This window comes from Chiloscyllium plagiosum, unplaced genomic scaffold (assembly GCF_037043375.1).
Source record: "Chiloscyllium plagiosum isolate Xiang-an unplaced genomic scaffold, Cpla_swu_hap1 HiC_scaffold_2, whole genome shotgun sequence".
Lineage (NCBI taxonomy): Eukaryota > Metazoa > Chordata > Chondrichthyes > Orectolobiformes > Hemiscylliidae > Chiloscyllium > Chiloscyllium plagiosum.
In genome coordinates this window covers 117,051,259-117,073,929 of record NW_028270140.1, presented here as the reverse complement: position 1 = coordinate 117,073,929, position 22,671 = coordinate 117,051,259, and the positions used below count along the sequence as shown (strand labels likewise).

Genomic DNA, 22,671 nt, shown 5'->3' with positions numbered 1-22,671 from the left:
CTTGTAGCAGCTTATTCCATACACGTACCACCCTCTGTGTGAAAAAGTTGCCCCTTAGGTCTCTTTTATATTTTTCCCCTCTCACCCTAAACCTATGCCCTCGAGCTCTGGACACCCCTACACTAGGGAAAAGATTTGTCTATTTAGCTGAATCCATGCCCCTCATGCTTTTATAAACCTCTATAAAGGTCACTCCTCACTCTCCAACGCTCCTGGGAAAACAGCCCCAGCCTATTCAACCTCTCCCTATAGCTCAAATCCTCCAACCCTGGCAACATCCTTGTGAAGCTTTTCTGAACCCTGTCAAGTTTCACAACATTCTTCCGATAGGAAGAAGACCAGAATTGCAAGCAATATTCCAACAGTGGCCTAACCAATGTCCTGTACGGCCTTAATATGATCTCCCAACACCTGTACTCAATACCCTGACCAATAAAAGAAAGCATACCAAATGTCTTCTTCACTATCCTGTGATTCTACTTTCAAGGAGCTATGAAGCTGCACTCCAAGGTCTCTTTGTTCAGCAATACTCCCTAGGACCTTACCATTAAGTGTATAAGTCCTGCTAAGATTTGCTTTCCCAAAATGCCGCACCTCGCATTTATCTAAATTAAACTCCATCTGCCACATCTCAGCCCATTGGCCCATCTGATCAAGATCCCGTTGTAATCTGAGGTAACCTTCTTCGCTGTCCACTACACCTCCAATTTTGGTGTCATCTGCAAAATTACTAACTGTACCTCTTATGCTCACATCCAAATCATTTCTATAAATGACAAAAAGTAGTGGACCCAGCACAGATCCTTGTGACACTCCACTGGTCACAAGGCCTCCAGTCTGAAAAACAACCCTCCACCACCACCACCCTCTGTCTTCTACCTTTGAGCCAATTCTATATCCAAATGGCTAGTTCTCCCTGTAATCTATGAGATCTAACCTTGCCAACCAGTTTCCCATGGGAAACCTTGTCGAACACCTTACGGAAGTCCACTGCTCTGCCCTCAGCAATCCTCTTTGTGACTTCTTCAAAAAACTCAATCAGGTTCGTGAGACATGATTTCCCACGCACAAAGCCAGGTTGACTATCCCTAATTAGTCCTTGCCTTTCCAAATACATGTACATCCTGTCCCTCAGGGTTCCCTCCAACATCTTGCCTACCACTGACATCAGGTCTTTTGCCATGTTTACATGCTGCTTTGTTCGTGACAGCATATTGGCCATCTTGGATATTAAATATTTCTGGTACAGTCTACAGGAATATCCAAATTCTTGAAGAGAACAAACCATTCATTAGAGAAACCAAGAAGGCACTGGCTACAATGCATCTTTGATTATCCCTTCTCACATTAAGTGAAACAAATGGGATTGGTCTTCAATGTCCAAATTCTGACATTTAAAAAGAAAAGTAGTCGCCACAGTCTTACCAGATCATAGAGCTGCTCAGTCATTAGAGAGAGAGATGACTGGTGGTGGTTTAATCTGAGGGTCACAATGCCTCAGATAAAGGGCAGAGGTTGAGAAAGCAAGTCCATCACAGTAACCTCAGCCATTGCAGGAATTGAACCCACTCTGTTGGCATCATTCTCCATCACAAACTATTAAACATAAAAAGGCAGGGGGATCCAAGATGGCGGCGATCTAGGAAGATCGCGTTGCAGAGCACCACACCGCACCGCATCACAAGTGGGACGAAGTCCTAACCCGCCCCACCCGGACCACCGCGATGTCCTGAGACTCTGTAAAAGTCGTGGAGTCCAAGGAAGCTGTCAGAGAGCAACTTACCTCGCTTTTCGCCGTCCAGGGATGCCAAAGAAATGAGCAGGATCCAGCCTGCAGGATCCTCAGACTTGACTGCCTACCAGGTCCTGGTAAAGTAGCTCGCGAAATCTCACGAGATGTTGGGTAAGCAGATAAAGGAGAAGCAGGCCCCGATCTCTATCATGCTCTGAATCATGAACTGCAGCCGGAAGACCACGAAAAGGATGGTTGAAGTAGAATGCAGGGTCATTGTGGACCCTGGTGGAAGCTGATACCGATATCTCCAAGGATCGGATCCAGGCCCTGGAGATGCAAGGCCGTAATTTGCTTGACCAGGTTGATGACCTCGAGAACAGGGGCAGAAGAAAAAAATATTCGGATCATCAGTCTGCCAGAGGGTAAGGAAGGTGAGAGACTGGTGAAATTTATTGAGGACTGGTTGCTGAAATTCCTTAACTCGGAGGCTGGGATGAGAAGTTTGAAGATTGAGAGGGCTCACCAGATTACGGTGCAGAAGTCAGGTCTGGGGCAACGTCCTTGTCCTCTGTTGGTGTGATTTCATTATTATAAAGATAAGGAGAGAATCATGGAAGCTTCCAGAATCCAGGGGAAGGATCCGAAGGCCCTAGTTTACGAGGGCTGTAAGATCATGTTCTTCCAGAACTTCTCAGTGGCAGTGATCCGGAAAAGAAAATCCTATGATGGCATTAAGAAAAGACTGAGGGAACTCGGGGTCCAGCATTCTCTGAGGTATCCAGCGGTGCTCGATTCACCTTAGATGGATCTGTACATCTCTTTGACATAACGGAGAAGGAAAGAGACTTTGTGACAAATTAACTTAATCTGAACAATTTAGTATGTACAAATAGTAGTGATGTTTGGGTATGTCTCTACTTTACTTTAAAAAAAGAGGAAGTCTGGTTGGGGCTTTCTTTTCCTTTTGTATTGGTAATAATCTGGGTCTAGACTACGTTCGGGGGCGTATGGGATATGTACTTTCAATTTCAAGTTAGGTTATACCAAAGGATGGGTGGGGTACTTACCTTTTTTTTTCAAAATTTCTTTGTTCAAATTGTTAGTTCATGGTGTATTTACTTTTTCTGCTCGTGCTTGCGGTGTGGCTCTAGCTACGAGGAGGGAAAATGGTTGGGATGGCTAGATGCCTACTTACAGGCAGTTTATACCCGGTTCAGGTATTTAAATGCCCAGGCTGCTGTATTGGCAACGGGATGGGAAGTTGGATTTTGGGATGTGAAGATGCCCCCTTTGGGCAGGGGGTGAGTTTCCTATTCAGCGCCATTGGCGCTCTGTATATTGGTTTGTTTTTTGGTTTCTGTTGTATATAGTCTTTGATAGCTTTGTAGGTTTGTTAAGTGTCGTGGTTTTGGTTTATGTAGTTTTTATGTTTGATGGATCATGTGACAATAAGGCTCGGCGATTTGCAATTCGAATTCCTCCTCTCTGGAATCTAAACGATACTGCAGAGGATTATGGCTAATGACCTGATTAAATGGTGTACTGGAACATCAAAGGGAGCCACTCACCAATTAAGACGAAGAAGGTACTCTCGAGTCTTGGAAGGGAAAAGGTGGATATTGCTTTATTACAGGAGACACACTTGGATGATAGGGAACATTTGAAACTACAGGAAAATGGCTTTGATCGGGTTTTCTTTTCATCTTTTAATACCAGAAGTAGGGGAGTGGCTATATTGCTTAGGAGGAATCTCCCATTTACTAGAGTGTGTTAAAGACATGCATGGGAGGTTTGTAATTCTCAAAGCCCTGATAAAAGGGGAAGAATATGGTTCTTTAAATGTTTGTTGGCTCTGGTCCATCCCCTCAAATTTCTGGTAGATGTGTTCTCTAAACTGATCAGTCTTGAGCCCCGGCATATCATTATAGGGGGAGATTTTAACTGTCTCATGGATCCCACAGTAGACAGGTTGCCCAAAGGCCCCTGAATACCCTCATACAAACTAAACAATTAGTGGATCTGTGTGGAAAGTTAGGGTTCGTGGACATCTGGAGGTGTCTCCACCCTACAATCAGGGATTTAACATTTTTTTTCCATTCCACACAGATGTCACACCAGGATTGATTTTTTTTCTGACCGCGTGACAACTCTGGACTTGGCATCTTGTACAATTGGTAATATCACCATCTTTGATCACGCTCCAATATACTGTTGGTTAAAATTAAGGATGCTATAATGGGCCCGAGGCACTGGTGAGCGATCCCTTTATCCTTAAGGATAATAAGTTTGTAGAGTACTTCTCTAGTGAATTTAGGGCATTCCTTGACATTAACTTGGTTAGTAGCCCATCCGTCCTTTGGGAAACTGTCAAAGTCTATGCCGGGGGGGTTAGTTATTTCCTACTCTGCCAGTAGGAAGTGGCAGAAGGGCAAGCAGCAACATCTCCTTGAAGCACGGTTGAAGGCAGTCGAGAAGACTTACTATGACAAGCCCTCATTGGTCAAACTACAGAGGATTACGGTGCTGTGGTCTGCATTGAACTCCGTGCTCATGCAGACAGCAAAAAGGAGCTTCCTTTCGCAAAGCAAAGGTTATATGAGCATGATGCCAGGCCAGGCAAATACTTAGCATATCTCACCAGGAAAAGGAGCGCCCCTCAAGCCATTGTGGCGATTAGGGAAGGGTCTGGGAACCTAACATGTGACTCCAAAAAGATAAATGCGGCATTCCAGAAATTTTTACTCTAAGTTATATCAATCTGAGGGTCGTGAGAAGGGCGGGCCAAAATGGAGTCCTTTTTCAAGGATCTGGAGCTCCCAGGCGTGACCCCCAAACAACAGCCTTTTCTCAATGTCCCCTTATCAGAGCATGAGGTGCAGGAGGCTGTGAAGCAGCTTCAGATTGGAAAGGAGCCCGGTCCTGACGGACTTCCCAGCGAATTCTATAAGGAATTTTTAAACATATTGTTAGGCCCGATGCTCAACATGTTCAATGACTCATACAGCCATGACCATCTCCTGCCATCTCTGAGAAGGGCCAATATTTCGCTTATTCGAGGATCTAGTTGCCCTTTGGTGATAAGGATGCCTACCCTGAAGCTATCGACCAGTAGCCCAGAGTTGAAATATCTGCCACCCGCAGCCTGGAGTGGGAATGCCATCGACCAGCAGCCCGGAGTGGGAATTCCATTGACTAGTAGGTCAGAGTAGGAATAACATCGACAAGCAGCCCGGAGCATAATACCAGACTGGGAATACCATTAACCAGCAGCCCGGAGCGGGAATGCCACTGACTAGTAGCCCAGAGTGGGAATACCATTAACCAGCAGCCCGGAGTGAGAATGCTATTGGCTGGTAGCCCAGAGTGGGAATACAATCGACCAGCATCTCAAAGCAGGAATGCCATTGACTAGTAGGTTAGAGCAGGAATACCATTGACTAGTAGCCCAGAATGCGAATACCATTGACCTGCACCCAGGAGCGGGAATGCCTTCAACCAGTAGCCCAGAGCGGGAATGCCATTGACCAGCAGGCTGGAGTGGGAATACTATTGACCAGCAGACCGGAACAGGAATGCCATTGGTCAGTAGCCCAGAGTGGGAATACCATCGACCAGGATTCCAGAGCGGAATGGCATTGACAGGCGGCCAGAATGGGATTACCATTGACCAGCAGCCCGGAGCGGGAATGCCATTGGCCAGTAGCCCAAAGCGGGAAGGCCATCGACCAGCATCTCAAGAGTGGGAATACCATTGACCAGCAGCCTGGAGTGGGAATAACATTGATCAGCAGCCCAGAGCGGGAATGTCATTGATTAGTAGCCTAGAGCTGGAATACCATCGAGCAGCAGCCTGGAGCGGGACTGTCATTGACCAGCCTTCCAGAGTGGGAATGCCATTGACCAGCATCTCAGAGCAGGAATGCCATTGACTAGTAGCCTCGGAACGGGAATACCTTCGGCCAGCAGTCTGGAGTGGGAATACCACTGACCCGCAGCCTGGAGCAGGAATACCATCAACCCGCAGTCAGAGCAGGAATACCACTGACCAGCATTCCAGAGCAGGAATGCCATTGACAGTAGCCCAGAGCGGGAATACGATTAATTAGTAGTCTGGAGCAGGAATACCATTAACCAGCAGCCCAGAGTGGGAATTCTATTGGCCAGCACTCCGGAACGGAATGCCATTGACCAGCATTCCATAGCAGGAATGCGATTGACTAGTAGCATGTAGCGGGAATACCTTCGGCCTGCAGCCTGGAGCAGGAATACCGTCAACCTGCAGCCCAGAGCGAGAATACCATCAACTAGCAGCCTGGCGTGGGAATACATCGACCCGCAGCTCAGTGCCCTTGGCCCCAATGGAGAGCCCTTGAAGAGAGACTGTGATATTTGTCTTTTTAAACTTTGCTGGTTTGTCTGACCTGAGGATTGTACTTAGGTACTCTGTATCTAAGATGGTGCTGTGTGTTGGTGACATTGTTATACTGTAACTGATCTTGGAATTCATGGAATGAAGCACAGATATAGCGTTACAATGTTCAGGATTTAGGAGTGGAAGAGAATTTGCATATGGAGTAGTTTGCATGGACAGAAGGATCAAGGGTTTGTTTCTTTAGGCTGGGGGCTGATGAAGTATCAAGGAGAGCACTAGAGGAGGGAGAACCATTAACCATCAGTTAACATGGGAGCCAGGAAGGAAAGATAGGTCATCAAGCAGTTTAGGGTCAGAGAAGCAGGAGGTTGGTTTTGTGGAGAAGGTAGGATCTGAGAGGGCAAGGTGGAAGACGGGATAGAAAGACTCAACGGTGCGAATTTAGGTAGGACAGAGAGAACCTTCAGAGGAGGTCTGGCGTGATGGGTTCAGGAAAGGGTCAGATGAGACAGCTGAAACCGACTGTTATTAAGACTGGGGTCACATAAACAGGCCCCTGCTGTTGTCTGGGGCAAGAGTTGGAGGAGGCAGGGATTTAAGAATACTGTTTGCAGCAAAGAAAAGCAGCCAGGAATAGTGAGCATTTTGACAGACTATAAGAGGACTCCATTGTATTTTTTTGAATGAAAATAAACGGAACACAGTAGTTTTCATTAAATCTTTAATTTGTTACATCCAGAGGTCAATCATAATGGACAATCAAGAAAACACACTTTGTAGTTCAGAATTCTGATTCAGAATCCCTTACTAAGCCTACTGAACTAAGTCTACCAAAATAAAATATTGATGATAAAGGGAGCAGCTTCTTTCAAATACAGAACATTTGCAGACGCACAGTTTATCATCTTCTCAGTCAACTGTTTACAAACTTGAAAGAAATATGGAAGACAGGTGAACATTTTTAAGTTACTGCGTGTTGACAGATTTTTGAGTTTCATTTCCTTTAAGAATTTAGACTGTGCATTGGACAAAAAGATTATTCATACCATGAAGTTGCCTAGCAATAAAAATGTTTCAGAACACAAATTCCTTCATGCATTGAGAATTGTATTTGCATTGCATACATTGTATTACAAATGATTTACAACTTCTGAATAAAAGGTTATTTTATGACTCATTACGTCAACCATAGGACCTTTGAAGCAGCCAATAAAACTGCTGGCAGGATGGAAATGAATGTGGCGAGGTGAACTCTGCCAAAATATTACAACTTCTAAGATAACACGACTTTATTCAAGATAATGAGGGAATATCTTACTGTTCACTTAATCTTAGCAAAATGTCCACCTGAATATATATAGCCTGCATTTCTCTTGCATGAAAATCAATAAAACTACGCCCCATTCAGCTGGCAACAAACCTGCAGCAAATTTGAGAAACTATTCAAACTGAATTCCTAACTGGTGAAATACTGAATATGCATCAGATGGATATCCCAAAGGATATGCTCGGCAGAGAGACAGAAGGATAGAATACCAACAGCTGCAATCTTCCTGACTTGGAGCTGCATTGTTCTTGTACCTTCGCTGGGTCAAAACCTTGCAACTGCCTTCCTATCAGCACTGTGGCACTGGTGCAAGGCAGCAATTTATGGAAAATATATATTGCGCCTAAAACTGGCTCAGTTCTGATAACACTACAGGAAAAACAACTATGCAATATGTTTCACAGCTTTACAATAGTCTTCCTGGTTCAGATAGGGATCAATGATATTTTTGCTAAACCTGGTTCTGAAAGGACTTCATGATTTTAGACCAGTGTACAAATGTATGAAAAATTAAACTGAATCAAAAGTACACGATGAATAATTAACTAAGTTCAAGTGTGATGAAATAATTTGAAAATTTTGTGCTCTCTGGAAGTACAACACAAATGTTATGAATCAGAAGCAATGTACCTTTCTGTATCCTCCAAAGACATGCAATGTAGCATTCAAGTTACAGCACAGTTTTGTTTACTTATTTTTGCCAAATGTGTAACTTTGGTTTTGGGCCTTTAAAGATTACTGTAACAATTACCACCTTCAAAACACACATCATCTTGCCTCAAGAAGCGCTCTGCATCGCTCAGTCTTCAAGTTTGCTCGAAACAGTGAAACCAGATGTTGAAAAACATCTGTTCTCTCAGCTGACACCAATAGCGGGGAAAGATGTCCAGGTACAGCTGTTCAACACTACCAAATAATGCACAATCCAGCTAAATTACTCTGAAAGTAAAGCTGACTGTAGCGGTTTGAAGGTCCGTCGACTAACTTTCCTTGTATCCAATAAAGGGTTAACAGGCTTTTTTCCATTTGATGTTTGACAAAGCATGTCATCGAGACTCAGTGCTGTGATTTGACCAGACCTTTGTAGTGAGTCACACACATCTTCAAACCGTCTTTGAAGTTCCAGATTTTTCTCCAAGGTTTTGCAGACTGCAGTCAGCTTTGATGATAAATAGACCAACGTTAACATAGGTTTGTGATAAATGTCTATTAAGTGAAACAGATTTTTAATTTATTCAGATAAACACAAATTGTATGGTGAATCTAGACAGATAAAGAGAGAGAGACAGACAGAGAGATAATCAAAACAGATAATTAAGCAGAGAGATGCTTAAATAACTCAGAGGACGAAACAATGTGTATCACAGAGCTTTCACTGCAAGGGCACAAAAGGGGAGAGAAACCTTCAAACAACATCCTAGCAGATTATGCAATTCACCCTGAGGAGTAATGCACAATCTCCCAAGCTGTGCATCACATGGAGACTTTATTGTACATCATCATAGGTGCTGAATAAATGTAGCAAAAATATGCCATCAGTTGGAACAAGTAGTGTACACTCTCCTACATATACAGATACAAGGAACAACTCAACCTTAGTTAAGGGTAATGTAGTGGTAATGTCACTGGATCAGTAATCCAGAAACTCAGACCAGTGCTCAAGGGACACTGATTCAAATTTCAAATGGAGAAATTTGAATTCAATTGAAAATCTGGAAATAAATGTGGTAAACATGGTGAAAAGCCATAAACCCACCTGGTGTCCTTTAAAGAAGAACGATGTTACACAATCTGTGTAACTCCACACTCACAGAAACTATCCTCTGGGAATCTAGGCAGTAAATGCTGTCTTAGCCAACAACATCCACAACTCATGAACAAATAAAATGAAATGTAACTGTCAAGTGTTGTACTGGACCAGACAGAGCAAAAAGATGCCAGATTTCATCCTGCCTCTGCAGAGCATTAAATAGCATTAAATCTACCTACCTCGACACTGTCCTATCCCCCCTAGTCCAGGACCTCCCCACATACGTTCGAGACACCACACACGCCCTCCACCTCCTCCAAGACTTCCGTTTCCCCGGCCCCCAACGCCTCATCTTCACCATGGATATCCAATCCCTCTACACCTCCATCCGCCATGACCAGGGCCTCCAAGCCCTCCGTTTTTTCCTCTCCAGACGTTCCCAACAGTACCCCTCCACCGACACTCTCATTCGTTTGGCCAAACTGGTCCTCACCCTCAACAATTTCTCCTTTGAATCCTCCCACTTCCTCCAGACCAAAGGGGTAGCCATGGGCACACGTATGGGCCCCAGCTATGCCTGTCTCTTTGTTGGCTACGTAGAGCAGTTGATCTTCCGTAATTACACCGGCACCAATCCCCACCTCTTCCTCCGCTACATTGATGACTGCATTGGCGCCACCTCGTGCTCCCGCGAGGAGGTTGAGCAATTCATCAACTTCACCAACACATTCCACCCTGACCTTAAATTTACCTGGACCATCTCTGACACCTCCCTCCCCTTCCTGGACCTCTCCATCTCCATCAGTGACGACCGACTTGACACTGACATTTTCTACAAACCCACCGACTCCCACAGCTACCTGGATTACACCTCTTCCCACCCTACCTCTTGCAAAAATGCCATCCCGTATTCCCAATTCCTCCACCTCCGCCGTATCTGCTCCCAGGAGGAGCAGTTCCACCATAGAACACACCAGATGGCCTCCTTCTTTAGAGACCGCAATTTCCCTTCCCACATGGTTAAAGATGCCATCCAACGCATCTCATCCACATCCCGCACCTCCGCCCTCAGACCCAACCCCTCCAACCGCAACAAGGACAGAACGCCCCTGGTGCTCACCTTCCACCCTACCAACCTCCGCATAAACCAAATCATCCGCCGACATTTCCGCCACCTCCAAACAGACCCCACCACCAGGGATATATTTCCCTCCCCACCCCTCTCCGCCTTCCGCAAAGACCGTTCCCTCCGTGACTACCTGGTCAGGTCCACGCCCCCCTACGACCCACCCTCCCATCCTGGCACTTTCCCCTGCCACCGCAGGAACTGTAAAACCTGCGCCCACACCTCCTCCCTCACCTCTATCCAAGGCCCTAAAGGAGCCTTCCACATCCATCAAAGTTTTACCTGCACATCCACTAATATCATCTATTGTATCCGTTGCTCCCGATGCGGTCTCCTCTACATTGGGGAGACTGGGCGCCTCCTAGCAGAGCGCTTTAGGGAACATCTCCGAGACACCCGCACCAATCAACCAAATCGCCCCGTGGCTCAACATTTCAACTCCCCCTCCCACTCTGCCGAGGATATGGAGGTGCTGGGCCTCCTCCACCGCCGCTCCCTCACCACCAGACGCCTGGAGGAAGAACGCCTCATCTTCCGCCTCGGAACACTTCAACCCCAGGGCATCAATGTGGATTTCAACAGTTTCCTCATTTCCCCTTCCCCCACCTCATCCTAGTTTCTAACCTCCAGCAACTCGATCCCCTGACTTGTCCGGACTTGTCCGACCTGCCCAGCTCCTTTTCCACCTATCCACTCCACCCTCTCCTCCCTGACCTATCTCCTTCCCCACTGACCTATTGTACTCTATGCTACTCTCTCCCCACCCCCACCCTCCTCTAGCTTATCTCTCCACGCTTCAGGGTCTCTGCCTTTATTCCTGATGAAGGGCTTTTGCCCGAAACGTCGATTTTGCCTGTCCTCGGATGCTGCCTGAATTGCTGTGCTCTTCCAGCACCACTGATCCAGAATCTGGTTTCCAGCATCTGCAGTCATTGTTTTTACCTAGAGCATTAAATAGTCAAAGCCCAGTTAGATGTACCATACTACAGCTGGCTTCTGTGCTTTTGAGCAAGATTTGAGGAAATTAAAATGGACCAAGGTTCCCATTTCTGATTGCTATTCTCAGGAATCCAATTGAATTTCGTTTAAGTGAAGCTCTCCCCAGCAGAGTTTCTCACCGACAGTCACCACTGAGGCATAAACAAGACTGGTGTCTTAAAAAGAACATTCTTTGGGTCACTGCTGATCATCATTGAATCCCTACAGGGTGGAAGCAGGCCATTCAGCCCATAGAGACTACATCGAACCTCCAAAGAGCATCCCACCCACATCCACCCCATCCCATCCCTGGGACCCTGCATTTCCCAAGGCTTACCCACCTAGCTTGCACTTCTCAAACACTATTTTTGCACGGTCAATCCACCTAACCTGCACATCTTTGGACTGTGGAAGGAAACTGCAACACCCAGAGGAAACCCACGCAGGCACTCCACACAGACAATCACCCGAGGCTGGAACTGAACCAGGGTCTCTGGCGCTGTGAGGCAGCAATGTTAACCACTGAGCTTCGAAGCTGCCAGCATTTATTACGCATCGCTAGCTGTCATGGAGCTGGTGACATGTGGACTTTCTTGAACCACTTCAGTCCTTTTGGGTAAGGGGCCCCCAGGACTTTGTCCCAACAAAGATACAAACAAACTTCTCAATCAATAAAGATGTTAAGTTTGTGCATTTACATACTTACCACTTCTTGGGAAATATCCAGCTTCTTCACAAAGGTTGGCACTTTGTTTGCAACTGTACTTTCCAAAACGGAAAGCAGAGTTTGTTGTGCCCCCGACAGAGCTAACAAAAGGACCTGAATCAAAATTATAATATTGTTATAGCCCTTAAATATAAAACATGTTCTCAGTTGCTAGTGAAAACATACTTAAATATCGGTCATTTTAAAAACCATAATTGGTCACACGTCAAAATATGTGAATTCAGAGGAATAGAAACAGCTTTATGCAAACCGTTGAGTTAATTTAACATTGTCAGCTCCCTCTCTCCAAAACCAATATAATCTGTGATGCTCAAAACTGAATTGTCTACTTTCGGTGAGGTTTAACCAGGTTTCTGATTCATAAGGTAATGTAAGAAACAGGAGCTGGATAGGATAGGCCATTGGTCATTCAAGGCTGCTCCACTATTCAAAATCTGTCTTAACCACACCTTCCAGCATTATCCATCAATACACAACACTCTACTAACCTCCACATTATTAAAAACAAAGAACTGTGGAGGCTGGAAATCTGAAACAAAAACAAAGTACTGGAGAAACTCAGTATCTGTAGAGAGAAAAATCAGCGTTATATTAATCTTGAATATACTGAAAGCTTCAGCAGCCACAGCTCTCAGGGATAAAGCATTTTTGCCCCTGTTCAATCTGAAATATCACATCCTCACATTTGTATCCCGAACTCCAGATAAACTTCAACATTAACAATATTTTTTATAAATGTCCAAAAGATTTCAGTAATTTCAGCACATGGGCTTTGCATATTTCATAACTTCTTCTGAATCTCACTGCTACTTGTTAACATTTCCCTTATCTGCTTTAGTACACGTTTTTGCCTTTGGGTGAACTTTTTCTCTTAATATTATCTTTTACTGATGGCTATAGTTGCTTAATTATACAAATGGAGCTTTTGTCTTTGGGATAGATGTCCCAGTAATTTGGGTAATTAAGCTTATGGCAGTCACAACTTTTAAATGTCTTACAAAAATGTAATACCCTTAGGATGACACTCACTCGCGCTCTCCCTCTACTCTCAATATCTCAGACGTTCTCTTTCTCCAGGCTTAGCGACTAATATGCATTAATTTCTCATCACTAAACGATCAGATCGACCATGATGTCATTGAATGGCAGCACAGACTTGATGGGCTCAATGGCTTTCTTCTGCTTTTACATCTTATGATCTTACATGTTTAAATTTACTACGGACCATATGTCCCTTTGTTATTCTAAAACATATTGTTTTAGAAAACTGTTCTAAATACATTCTGGAAATGTGTTGCCCTTTATTATCATGCTGATATGTTTCTTCCTGTCTGCATGAAAACTAAAATGACCTATCATAATCATTTCTTTAAAATATATCCTTTCCAGATCCCTATATTTAAGCATTCCCAATTATATTACACTCAGACCCATGGACTCGTAAAAGTCTTGCATCCATTCCTGAACACAGGATATTGGAAACATACAAGGTGTAATGCCCGCTTTCTACTATTGTAAGTGTGCCTTTCATAAATATTTAGATTTCTTCCTCTTTCAAATTTTGCTGTTCTTTCTATAGCCTGAAATCTTTATGCATAAACAATAAGGAAATAAACAGGAATAGAAGTATGCCATATATAATGTCATTCAGCAAGATCATATTAGCTGGATGTAGGTTTGCTCACTGAGCTGGAAGGTTCATTTCCAGACGTTTCATCACCCTACTAGGTAACAACTTCAGTGGGTCTCAGGCGAAGCACTGCTGATAATTCCTGCTTTTTATTTATGTGTTTGGGTTTCTTTGGGTTGGTGATGTCATTTCCTGTGGTGAAGTCACTTCCTGTTCTTTTTCTCAGGGTGTGGTGAATGGGAGTCTAACTCGATGTGTTTGTTGATAGAATTACGGTTGGAGTATCGGCTTTTTAGATTAGATTAGATTACTTAGTGTGGAAACAGGCCCTTTGGCCCAACAAGTCCACACCGACCTGCCGAAGCGCAACCCACCTAGACCCTCCCCCTACATTTACCCCTTCACCTAATACTACGGGCAATTTAGCATGGCCAATTCACCTAACCTGCACATTTTTGGATTTTGGGAGGAAACCGGAGCACCCAGAGGAAACCCACGCAGACACGGGGAGAATGTGCAAACTCCACACAGAGAGTCGCCTGAGGCGGGAATTGAGCCCGGGTCTCTGGCGCTGTCAAGCAGCAGTGCTAACCCCCACTGTGCCACCATGCCACCCTTTTTGATCTCATCTCTAATTTTCTGTCCAATCCCCATATCCTCCAATTCCTTTAAATGTCCAAAGATTTATCTCAGCCTTGAATAACCAAGTACCCACAGTTTTCAAGTATAAAGAATTGCAATGTTTATGACATCTGAAAGAAATGTCTTCACAAGTCAGTCTTAAATAACTGACCTCTTATTTTAAGACAGTGCTCCGATATTCCAGACTCTTCAGCCAGGGAAAACAACCTCTCAGCATTTAGCCCGTCAAAGTCATCCGAAATTTTACACGTTTAAATAAGAATATCTCTTATTCTTCTAACCTCCAAAGAATATAGGTCAAACCTTCCCAATCTTTTGTTACGCAACAACTACTTCACCCCAGGACTCGGGACAGGTTGAATAGGCTAGGACTCACCTTATAGATGTTTATAAAATCATGAGAGGCATGGATAAGGTAAATAGACAAGGTCTTTTCCCTGGGATGGGGGAGTCTAGAACTAGAAGGCATAGATTTAGGGTGAGATGGGAAAGATATAAAAGAGACCTAAGGGGAAACTTTTTCACGCAGAGGCTGGTATGTGTATGGAATGAGCTGCCAGAGAAAATAGTGGAGGCTAGTACAATTGCAACATTTAAAAGGCATCTGGATGAGTATATGAATAGGAAGGGTTTGATGGGAGCTGGGTGCTGGCAGTTGGGACCAGATCAGGTTGGGATATCTGGTCAGCATGGATGTGTTGGACTAAAGGGTCTGTTGCCATGCCGTACATCTGTATGACTCTGTGACTCAATGTTGTGAACTTATCTTGCAGCATCACCAATGCAAATATATCATTTGTTAAATAAGGAGAACAAAAATATGCATATTATTTCAGGTGCTGTTTGCTAAATTTCCATACGATACTTTTTCACTTATTCCAAACTGCTCCAACAAATGCTAATACACCATTTGCCTTTCTCATTACTTGCTGTATCCAAATGCTAACCTTCCGTGTTCCTTGTACAAGGACACTCAAATCCCTCTGAACACAAATATTTAAAAGTTTCTCACCATTTACAAAACATTCCCACTTTTGATTCTGCTCTTGTTTAGTCACTGAACTTAACAGCTGTGTTGTCCTCATGGTTTATGTTTCTATCATAAGCAGACTTGGATAGATCATTCTTTTTACCTTCAACCTAGTCACTAATACAAGTTGGAAATAGTGAAGCCACAACATTCATCCTTGCAGCACTCCAGCTGGCCAACTTGAAAAATGATCTGCTTATCCTAGTCAACACTTTCTCTCTATTAATCAAATTGTTACCCTCAACCCCACAAGTCCTTAGTTTGTGCAATAATCAACCTACAGCCAGATTTCTGTAATGGCCTTAATTAATAAATCCTTTATGTTGTATTTTGTCCTTCTAAACTCATTTTATTCATTTCCTGTGCTTTAGTAGATTTGTGTACAGAGTTTTGATTTGGATAGCCAGGTCTGCATTCACATAAGTTTTGCTGGCCTTCAGAATCCAAAGTTTTCATTTTACATAATGTGCATTGAGCGTAACAGTGCCAAAGTCACACAATCCATGTTCCAGATGGCACAGTGAGGGAACGAATGCCCTGTCCTCTCACAACTCACTTTACAGCAATGCAACACCTGCTGTTTGATGGCATGATGGAACAGAAGTAAAATTAATTGGAGTTGGACAGGTTTTATTTTCCTCCTTTGACCTTTTTAGTTGCTTGTGTCAAAATATTCAGGTCAAATATTCCAGTGTTTAGGTGATTTGCAAATATATCAGTGCTGAAAAGGTAGAAAATGAGACACAGCTGAGGTCAACAGGAACATGACGCAAGACTACTTTTCTGGTCAGTTCGACAAATGACTTGCCCCTTACTGCATTTCTTTTCATGTGATCTTACAGCATTTCTAGGATTGTGAAAGGTGCTAAATGAATCTAAAGCTTTCATTAATCATGATAGAGGTACTTACGTGAAGATTAAGACAGATTTTGCTGTCTGTGTGCAAAATGTGTGAGTAAATTGACCGAGCTTTAACAATATTATTCTGAAATAAAACAATTTAAAAAATACATTAATTTTTCTGTAATACAGAAGTAAAAAGTAGTTTTCTGAGAAATTTACACTGATAGAATAACAATACTAGGATGCTCAAACTTAACCATGATAGAACGCAAAAGATACTGTAATGATAACAATAATAGCTGGAGAAACACAGTAGGTCTAGCAGCATCTGTGGAGAGAAAGCAGAGTCAACAGTCCAGAAGGGTCACTGGACCTGATAAGTTAACTCGTTAACTCTGCTTTCAGCAGGTCTGCAAACATCTGGGGAGAGAAGGCAGAGTCAGTATATCGGATCCAGTGTCAATTCTTCTGAAATGTCAACTCTACTTTCTCTACACAGAGGCTGCCAGACCTGAGTTTTTCCAGCTATTTCTGTTTTCATTTCAGATTTTCATTATCTGCAGTTCTTCGTGTTTTGTCTTATGAAAGATGCCATATTTATTTCGACAAAAGGTCTGCAAACCAAAATAAACAAAAAATTTCAAATTACAGTACATTACAGTCCTAATGGGTGAGTATGTAAATGTCTATTATAAATACATCTCTGACACAGTCTTGCACTACTTAAATACTTCTGGAGAAATAGCAATCACTTTCCATTGGAATACTGAGATGTTAAAGACTAAATTCTACAACAGAATACATTCGATGATTTGCATTAAAAAGTATTATACATCTTGGACTATTTCCAAGATTGTAAGCAGCCTTTACACAATTGCAGGACTTAAGACTCTGTGCCACAGAAAATTCCTTTCAATCTCCACAAGTCACAGTAATGGATGTGCTGGACTAAAAAAGATTTTCATCACTTGCTGAATCCCTTCACAAAGTGATCTCTAAAATACCATGTGACCACAACTTGGATCGGGTGTGAAGGAAAATGAAGAGATAAAGCAAAGTTCAATTCTTCTTAACGAGATTTCTTATTTATCTCGTGGATATAGTTGTTGCTGCCAGGACCATCATTTGGCACCACCCCTCACTGCTTCTGGAGATGGTGATGGGGAGCCACCTTTTTAAACTATTGCAGTCGATGTGGTGGTGAAAGTACTCCAGGTGCCGTTGGGCAAGTGTACCAGGATTTTCATCCAGTTACAACATAGTGATACATTTCCAGATTAGCACAGTCTGAGACTTGGAGGTGGTCACAGATTTGGGTAGCACTGTGAAAGGAGCCTTGGAGTGTTACCTGCTGTGCATCTTTTCGATGATGCACACTGCAGCTACAAAGTGGCAGTGCTGGAGAAGGAGTATAAATCAGATGCCAATCAAGTAGGCCGTCTGGAGCTGCGCAGGCTATTCCATCTCATTTTGACATATAGAGGGAGGTGGGAGGTCAAAAGACAAATCATGTAGCATTCAATTCCCAACATCCCACCTGTTCTTATCGCCACAATACTTATGTATTTCTTTCACAGGAAGTTGGTGATGGTAAGACAAGGATTGTGTGCCCATGTCTAATTGCCCTTGAACTGAGTGGCTTGAGAATCAACCATATTGTTGCAGTTGGACTGGAGTCACAAGTAGACCAGACCGAGTAAGAATAGAAGATTTCCTTTCCTGCAGGACATCATTGGATCAGATTAGCTTTTACAAAAATTGATGATTGATAGAGACTAGCTTTATATTCCAGATCTGTTAAATTCTGCCAATCCCACAGGATTAGCCTCTGGATTACTCATTCAGTGATATTGCCATTATTTATCACCATCTCTTCTATAGATGCTCCAATTAAGCTTTTGATCAAAGGTAGCCCCCATTCTCTAGGCGGTGGGAAATTTGGCAATGGTAATGCTATCTGTTAAACGTTAAGACAATATGGCTGATCTTTCTTGCTGGAGTCTGCTGCATTGCTACAAACCTTTTAAATTACACCATGTGTGAGGTCATGCTTTATTTAGCAAATACAAAACATGGGGAAAAAAATTACAGGATTACCTTACAACAGTTACAAAAATTACCTTAAATCGCAATGAAAGCATGTAAGCTTTTAATCTGGAAAATAACAGAACTAAATAATTTACTGCTTTTTTTTTAAACACATATCCTCTAGTTAAAACTGTGGAAAACAGCACTGCAGACAACAAAGAATTTCCAGGTCTAATTATGACTCTGTTATACTCAGCAGCAAGGTACATATTTCACCCTGTTAGCCTGTGAGGAAAACCGTACCTGCTTAATTACAAGTGCTACTGCAAAGCAGAATGCATGCCGGGAAATGAAATCTCCTCTTGCTAACGATTCTTCCAACAGCATGCTGCAGATCTTGTATGTCTCTTCGGTATTCTGCGTGAAGATTATTCAGATATTTTGCCAGGGCACAAATCTGGAGTTCAGTTAATGCAGACATACCCCAGAGAGCAAACCAATAGAGCATCCTCTCTTTACAAAAACAGCTGAACAAGGACAGCTCAGCTCATTACACAGTTATAGACCATACATTAGCCCTCTATTCAAAATGATGCATACAAAAGAAAACATTTGTGCAACAAAAAGTAGGAAGTAACTTACTGTGAATTACAAGAAAAATACATATCATTGAATTTGGTTGTGTTCTGGATATAAACATAATTACCTCTGACAAAGCTATTTCTCTCAAAATTTAGCAATGTCTTAGTTCTTCTTCTGAGAAGTTTGCCTCCAACACAGTAGATCTTTATTTATTAAGGTCACTGGTCTCTGTGGGTTTGATGCTGCACACAAATTATCAGAGCAGTCACAAACTCACTGAATGCCATCAAAAAAAAATCAATGGGCTAAATTGCCTACTTTAGCTCCTACATCTTATGATCTATCCTCACAATATAAACCAAACGCTTGCACCATGAATCAGGAGCATCTTACCTTCCAGCTCTCATCTCTAGTGATTTGCTGCCATTCAGGATCTGTCAGACTTGTGGTGCCCAGCACAATGGAGCTTTGTCATGGACAAGGTATGTTCCCTCTTTCCCAGTATCCTGTCCTCCTCCTGGAGGACTGCTCCAGTCCCTCCAGTAACTCAGTATCCTGTACATCATCTCATTGACTGCTCCAATTGTGTGGAGTACAACACACCGGGATGATGCAGCACACTCAGTCCAGACTACACCTCCAGACCAGCTCAGGTCAACACGTGCAGCATATCAAAACCATTGGTCTTCACCATGTTTACAATTAGCAGTGTAGAGAGGTATAGAGTCATAGGGATGTATGGAAACAGACTCTTCGGTCCAGCTTGTTCATGCTGACCAGACATCCGAAATAAATCTAGCCCCATTTGCCAGCACTTGACCATATTCCTCTAACTCCTTCCTATTCGTGCACCCTTCCAGATGCCTTATAAACGCTGTAATTGTACCAACCTCCAACACTTCCTCTAGCAACTTATTCCATACACACACTACCCTCTGTGCGAAAACGTTGCCCCTTAGGTCCCTTTTATCTCTTTCCCCTCTCACCTTAAACCTATGCCCCTAGTCTTGGACTCCCCCACCCCAGGGAAAAGATCTTGGCCATTCCCTCTATCCATGCCCCTCATGATTTTATAAACCTTCACCCCTCAGCTTCCAATGCTCCAGGAAAAATAGTCCCAGCCTATTCAGTCTCTCCCTATAGCTTAAAACCTCAAACCCTGGCAACATCCTTGTAAATCTTTTCTGAACTCTTTCAAGTTTAACAACATCCTTCCTATAGTAGGGAGACCAGAATCGAATGCAGTGTTCCAAAACTGGCTTAACCAATCTTCTGTGCAGACACAACGTGACATCCCAACTGCTATACTCAATGCCCTGACTAATAAAACAAGCATACCTAAAGCCTTTTTCACTACCTTATTTACCTGCGACTCCATTTTCAATGAATTATGAACCCGCACCTCAATGTCTCTGTTTGGCAACACTCTCCAGGACCCTATCATTAACTGTATAAGTTCTGCCTTGGTTTGCCTTTCCAAGATGTAAACACATCAAATTTATCTAAATTAAACTCTATCTGTCACTCCTTGGCCCAGTGGCCCCATGTGACGAATAACCGAGGGGTCTTTGATTAATGATAACTTGCCCATACACGCAGGGCACTCACAGGCTCCGGCTATTTCTTCATTTACTTTTAGATGGATTTGATTTTATATAAAGTCGGCATGGGTTGCATGTTTATTAACTAAGCTCTCTGTATTCAGATGCTTTCAGAGGATGGTTTTCATTACACCTGTAGCTCCAGTTGGCATGGACCTAGGCATAAATCTGTTCTCACATAAGTAGAGAACTTTGAAACAGAATTAAAGCAAGAAAAGATTGACAGGTTTAAGAATTACTTACCATTTTGTAGCAGACTGCAAATGCTAGTGTATAAGTATCTTTACTAAATTTTATGCCTTGATTTTTCATTTCCAGAAGGACTCCCAGAGCACCTAACCAAATAAATATTATGTCAACACTGAATAATTGTAGAATCAGATCAAAATGCAATGACAGATATTACTGAATTAACATAGGCATGACATAAACATTAACTAGCACTTCAATTTGAACTTCTCATTGTCATTATAGATTATACCGTTAATTACCCTGCAACATTCAACAGTCCCTAATCTCTGAAATGTCCAATACTGAGCAGCATTCTGGATTCTCTTTGTATCTGGTCATGCATGCAATCAAAGTTTTTTTTGTGGGTTTAATCTAGTTAAGCAGTTCAGTATAATAATGATTGAGTGTTGGAGTCTTTTGTTAAAGGTCTTTCAGAGGAGAGTGTGTGGTGCTGGAAAAAGGCCACCTCTCCATCTCTCAGCCCCCCCTGGCCCACAAGCCTCATTCCTGATGAAGGGCTTATGTCCGAAACATTGACTCTCCTGCTCCTCAGATGCTGCCTGACCTGCTGTGCTTTTCCAGCACCACACGCTCGACTCTGATCTCCAGTCCTCACTTTCTCCTAAATGACTTTCAGGTAAAGCACGAAACTCGGTACCATTTATCTGTTGCACTGGTTCATTTAGTTGCTAAATATCCTAGACACTTTGAACAAGTGCAGTTAGAATTCTCCCAATGCTTTAGCCAAACATTCTTCTATTTCAAATTAAAATTTCAACAACTCAGCCAGCTCCTAGCGGAAAACTGTCACAAAAGCAAAATAAAATGGTCAACAGAAACTTATCAAATTAAACCAAAATGCTGTTAACAGGGGTAATGGCATACCCAACCTCTGCAGTGCCCACTGGTCTAATGTTCCAGTGGATACTCTAGGCTCTCTCTCTCTCTCACTCAATGAACACAGTGTACAGATGTAATCATGGAAGAAGGGAAGACACTCAGGCACTATGATCCACTTCACAGTCTGCTGCTGGACTTGTATAAATGGCCACTTTGGCCAAGCCCAGGAGTAGGCCCTCTGATTTGCATACAGGGTGCCCAAAGATTAGTGACCAAACATTCCCACCAAGCTATGGGTGAAGAAAATGTTCCCTCAAATGCCCTTCAACTGAGAAGAACAGCTGCTTCCTATCCACCCTGTCCATTCCCTTAATAATCTTATACATCTCAATTACTTCATCTCATAAAGCATCCAAATAATGAATCACATAACAGCACATTTCTGGAGCAGGTGAAACTTATACCTGGACTTTCTGACACAGAAGTACTGAATAATCACTAGACTCTCTGTGAATCAACTACCAGATGAAAGATAGTTCATCAGCAATTAGCCGACTGTATAAAAACAGGAGGTTATTTGAATGAATGAATACATGAACAATTACTGGAACTTGAATTGTGTGACCTACATCTTTTGGCTTTCCCAAATCTTCCTGTGGTCCTAGAGTCTTGCAGAAAACAAACTGATACTGGTTTATGTTTGTCAGTGAGATCTTGTTCCACTAGCTGAAGGAATATCTCCTAAATTTCTCAATAAACACTACCAATTAGGTTCTTTGGATATATTCAACTGATTTACTGTGTGTGGTCAATATTGCTCTTACATTTGTCTACACAGCAGCAATTAGACATCAAAAGAAAACTGGCCATCCCAAACCTGGGAGAAAGTGAGGACGGCAGATGCTGGAGATCAGAGTTGAAAAGTGTGGTGCTGGAAAAGCACAGCCAGTCAGGCAGCATCCGAGGAGCAGGAGAGTTGGAAGTTTTGAGCAAGAGCTCTTCATCAGGATTCCTCCCAAGAACTTAAGGCATTGCATTAATACAAAATTTTCCTTACTTAATACTTGATTTGCAATATTTTTGGGTTTATTCATTCTTTTCCACAAACAAATAAATTGAAGCGGTTGTCTGTATTCCTGAGAAATTTAGGAGACTTTTCTTCATGTAGTGGGGCAGACCCTTATTTGATAGACAGAAACCAGTATAAATTCATTTTCTGGAAGATTCTG

The 22,671-nt window shown here is 42.9% G+C and overlaps 1 protein-coding gene across 4 annotated transcripts in view; it reads right to left on the bottom strand.

The window, feature by feature from the left end:
* Positions 1–6,811: 6,811 nt before the first annotated feature.
* Positions 6,812–22,671, bottom strand: part of ptcd2 (pentatricopeptide repeat domain 2) — a 37,723-nt gene continuing 21,863 nt past the window's right edge. For 3 of the 4 annotated variants that reach the window (XM_088000008.1, XM_043707823.2, XM_043707804.2), the window contains exons 6-10: positions 20,615–20,706; positions 18,492–18,605; positions 16,228–16,302; positions 11,995–12,108; positions 6,812–8,593 (exon numbers count right to left, since the gene is read on the bottom strand). In XM_088000008.1, the coding sequence (XP_087856134.1) occupies positions 8,369–8,593; positions 11,995–12,108; positions 16,228–16,302; positions 18,492–18,605; positions 20,615–20,706 (620 nt within the window). In that variant the 3' untranslated portion in view covers positions 6,812–8,368. The remainder of the gene's footprint in view (positions 8,594–11,994; positions 12,109–16,227; positions 16,303–18,491; positions 18,606–20,614; positions 20,707–22,671) is intronic. The other variant, XM_043707813.2, reaches the window with a different exon arrangement.